This window comes from Miscanthus floridulus, chromosome 1, assembly GCF_019320115.1.
Source record: "Miscanthus floridulus cultivar M001 chromosome 1, ASM1932011v1, whole genome shotgun sequence".
NCBI classification, from domain to species: Eukaryota; Viridiplantae; Streptophyta; class Magnoliopsida; order Poales; family Poaceae; genus Miscanthus; species Miscanthus floridulus.
In genome coordinates this window covers 55884470-55888289 of record NC_089580.1, presented here as the reverse complement: position 1 = coordinate 55888289, position 3820 = coordinate 55884470, and the positions used below count along the sequence as shown (strand labels likewise).

Genomic DNA, 3820 nt, shown 5'->3' with positions numbered 1-3820 from the left:
CTATACTAATGGATTATGTTTTAGCCCACTTCTGTAACGGCCAAATTTTTTTTTTGAGGTGTTCATAGGTTCATAGGGGGTGTGTACGCTCAGAGCGTATGTGTCTGGTCTAAAAAAAATGCAAATATAGTAGATTAAGCTAAAACGTATGTATTTTGGACGGAGAGAGTATTACGCAGTCATCGCACTAGCAAATAACCGGTGCATGTTGATACTGCTTGGCACTGGCAGCAGCCGGAACATGCAATTTTTGCTAAAGAAAAGAACAACTGAATGCGCAGAACAAAACACATTGCGTGCTGTAGCACAACATCAACAAACAGAGCTATAGATACGATTAGGTCACTGCTATCTGCACACCGTCATGCATGCAGATGCAGGCTTGTTATTCCCACAGCCCACAGGAAGGACATTGCGTCCCCCGGCCGCCGCCGCCCGGTGGCGGTCGGCGAGCTAGCACCTGCAATGACATCCCTGCACTAGCGCGAGCCGCCCAGGGGACACGCACCGCCCGCCTCGCCGCCCTCCGTAGTGGCACATGTCCCGGCACGCGGCGTTCGCCGCGGCGACCGCCGGGTCGCACTGCTCCACGGGGATGGTCACCCCGCACGGCACGCTCGACGGGTAGTCCGAGTCCACCCACGCCGCCCTCGCCAGAGGAGGAGGCGCCGCGAGGAGGAGGACCGCTGCATGCAAAGCCAGCACGCGCGGATCAGATACTCGGATCGATAGGATGAGTGAGTGAGTGCATGCATGCATGCATGCATGCCGCGCCACGCGAGACGGCACTGGCGAGCTCTCGCACGACGGGCTTACCGGTGAGCGTGGCCACGAGGACGAAGTTGAGGACGCGCGCCATGCGATCTCTGTTGATACTCTGCTCCGGCGCGCTGGGACTTGGGAATTGGGATGCGAGCGGGCGACAACGATGTCGTCTGACTGGGCGGCCCTGTGGCGTTAGGTGCGAACTACGAATATAGGGGGGGTGGTCACGGCCTCACGGGTACCCGGTACCGCCGCCAAGCAGGATTGGAAAGCGGCGCGGCGAAGGCATGGTGGTTGGTGGGGACTGGGGGTGGGGCAAGTACACGTGACACGACGTGGGGGTACTGTTCACCCGTACATAACATATACTAGTATGCATATACATACAAATATATATGATCCGACTGTCAACTAATAATTATATGTAGTAGTATCAATTAATTGGCTGGCTAATTAATTAGGACGCGCGTATCACGGCAGGCCTTTTTTTTTCAAGATATGAGTACGTATCACCACCGATTATTGACTGCTATAAGAATACACATACAGCTGATAAATGGCTGAATTTATTGTACTTATCAAATGTGAGCTACATCACGTTAATTAATAAGTTCCATGTCCGGTGTAATGCATGTACTACTCCCTCAGCCCCGGAGCACAGGGTATGGAAGGTTCAAGATTTATTCTGAACTAGTAAATATGCTGGGAACCACCCGATACGTCTTGGAATTGTAATTGTACTTTGTACTGTCGTTGGACGCAAGTTCTAAAATACTCATACGACGGATCATGAGTCAGGGTCACATATGGAACACGTAGGGTGTAAGGGCATGGTAGGGTTATTATATCGGATTGGATTAGGTTTATTGACACGTGGAGAATGAACTCAAGCCCTGAGATTAGTTTCTAGAAGCGGCGGAAATTTCTTTCTCCCTCTTAGACATATATAGAGGGATTAGATTGGATGACAAATTGCTTAAGGTATCAGTCATGGTTTGTTTATTAGGCAAGAATAAAAGTTTGAAGATCCACAATACTATATTTAATAGTTATTATTTATTTTCTATTTATAAGAAAACAAGAAGCAAAAAAGTGAAATGGAAAAAGGTCATTGAACCATAAGTAAATAGATATAAATTATTTAAGATTTTAGTCACTTATTATTTATTCTTTCTATTTATAAGAGTAAGAAAAAACATAAACGAAAAGAAAAAACACAAAAGGGCACATAACCATAGCTATATAGATATAGATTTGATTAGATGATAAATATTTAAGATTTCAGTCACGGATTATTTATTAGATTAGAGAAGGATAAATAGTTCATAGACCCATAATACTATATTTGTTATTTATTATTTTATTTATAAGAAAATGGAAAAAGAGAAAAAAAGTCACGTACACAAAGCGAATGTGGGGTTTCCATTAACGGACAAAAAACCGGAAAAACAAAAAAGGAAACGGAAAAAGACACGGAAATGTCTCCCACGTATAAAACTAACGGTTCCGTCTGGAGCAAAAATGGAACCGGAACTTTTGCGGAGCAGATGGTGAGATCGAGCCACTTTAGGATTATTAGGTTGGGCGAAAAAATATTAGTGCCAAAAATTTTGTCCCTTTAGTATTAAGGTATAGATATAAATATAGATATAGATATAGATATAGATATAGATATAGATATAGATATAGAATAGATATAGAGGTATAGATATAGGTTATAAAGTACAATCCAATCCATGTGTGATAGCCTTTTAAACCCCATCCATGCATACATGTCTTTTAAATATGATCTTGCCTAAAATGACTCAATGGAATTGGTAACCAAAATTAATGACATGCATATAATCTTTTTGAAATTACTGTGTCTTATTAGGAAATTATAAGCAAGTTAATCTTTGAGGGATGGTGTTAAATCTGTGATCTTTATGTATAAGAGGTTGCCATATATGTTGCCTCTCTCTATAGTAGTACTAGTATGTATATCAAGTGTATAAATATTTGTCTCCAGACTATAGGTATCGGGCTGGGTCATACGGGCGCATTCAGAACTTCAGAGAGCTCGATCGGGGTCCATCCCGCTGATGCTGTTTGGAGGAAGAAGCTACCTGTCACAAGATTTTGACGTGCCAAGAACATCGCACCGATGAAAGTGTTACTTCCTCTCCTTAGAAGGATGCCATTATGGGAACTCTGCAAGTCAAATTATTCTAAGTTTGATTAAATTTATAGCAAATAATATTAATATTTATGTCTCCAAATAAATTTATTATAAAAATATATTCTATAACCAATTTAATGATACTTATTTTGTATCATGAATATTAGTATTTTTAATATAAATTTAGTCAAAATTTAAATTGCTTGACTTTTTAAAAAACAAGAATTGTATTTTTTTGGACGGATGGAGTACTTAAAAACATCAACTCGATTGATCGCAATAAGCTTAACGTACTACTACGCCTCAGCCCTCAACAAGCATCACCTTTTTTTAATAAAAAATAAAAACCAAGAGGCAGACAGGCAAGCGAGCGAGCGAAAAAGCATCTGACGATTCTCTGTTTCTCTGTACAATCTCTCTCTGAAAACTCGCTTGCAGCAGGCTGTGAACACCAACTAAAGGCAGAATAAGAACAAACAGAACTTACAAAAGAAAGTGATACCCAGCGTAACCGGCTCCGTCACCTACCATACCATATACGACTAGTCGGCTAGTGTATATAAAAAAGCGCACCACCAAATTCCCTCTGCCGCTGGCCGCTGCATGATCATGCCAAGTGCCAACACAACGTCTCAATCGGGGGCATTTACATATTTACTATTATTACGGATGACATCTTATACTGTGTCACTGACACATGAGTCACTAACATGATACTTTATATACCACTCATATCATAATGATGGTAAACATATAAAAAAATCCCTCGATCGGCCAGCTAGCCTAGCACTTGGAGTGGCATCCCTGGCCCCTAGACCCCGCCCCCCCCCCCCCCCTTCTGTTTGCTTCTCTTGTAATCCGTACTTTTCAGCTTGTTTTTTTTAGCCAGAATAGTAT

At 42.1% G+C, this 3820-nt stretch overlaps 1 protein-coding gene across 1 annotated transcript; it reads right to left on the bottom strand.

Annotated features, from left to right (window-relative positions):
- Positions 1–215: 215 nt before the first annotated feature.
- LOC136484366 (uncharacterized) lies at positions 216–963 on the bottom strand. The gene is made up of 2 exons (XM_066481609.1): positions 817–963; positions 216–686 (listed from the first exon to the last, which is right to left on the bottom strand). Exons 1-2 carry the CDS (start codon positions 857–859, stop codon positions 454–456), a joined length of 276 nt encoding a protein of 91 aa, XP_066337706.1. The 5' UTR covers positions 860–963; the 3' UTR covers positions 216–453.
- Between the last annotated feature and the right edge of the window lie 2857 nt (positions 964–3820).

Bases quoted from the DNA above. Each gene is read 5' to 3' on its own strand.
- LOC136484366 (XM_066481609.1), bottom strand. From the start codon at position 859: ATGGCGCGCGTCCTCAACTTCGTCCTCGTGGCCACGCTCACCG. The intron at 687-816 runs GTAAGCCCGTCG...CTTTGCATGCAG, and splicing joins CCTCGTGGCCACGCTCACCG to CGGTCCTCCTCCTCGCGGCG.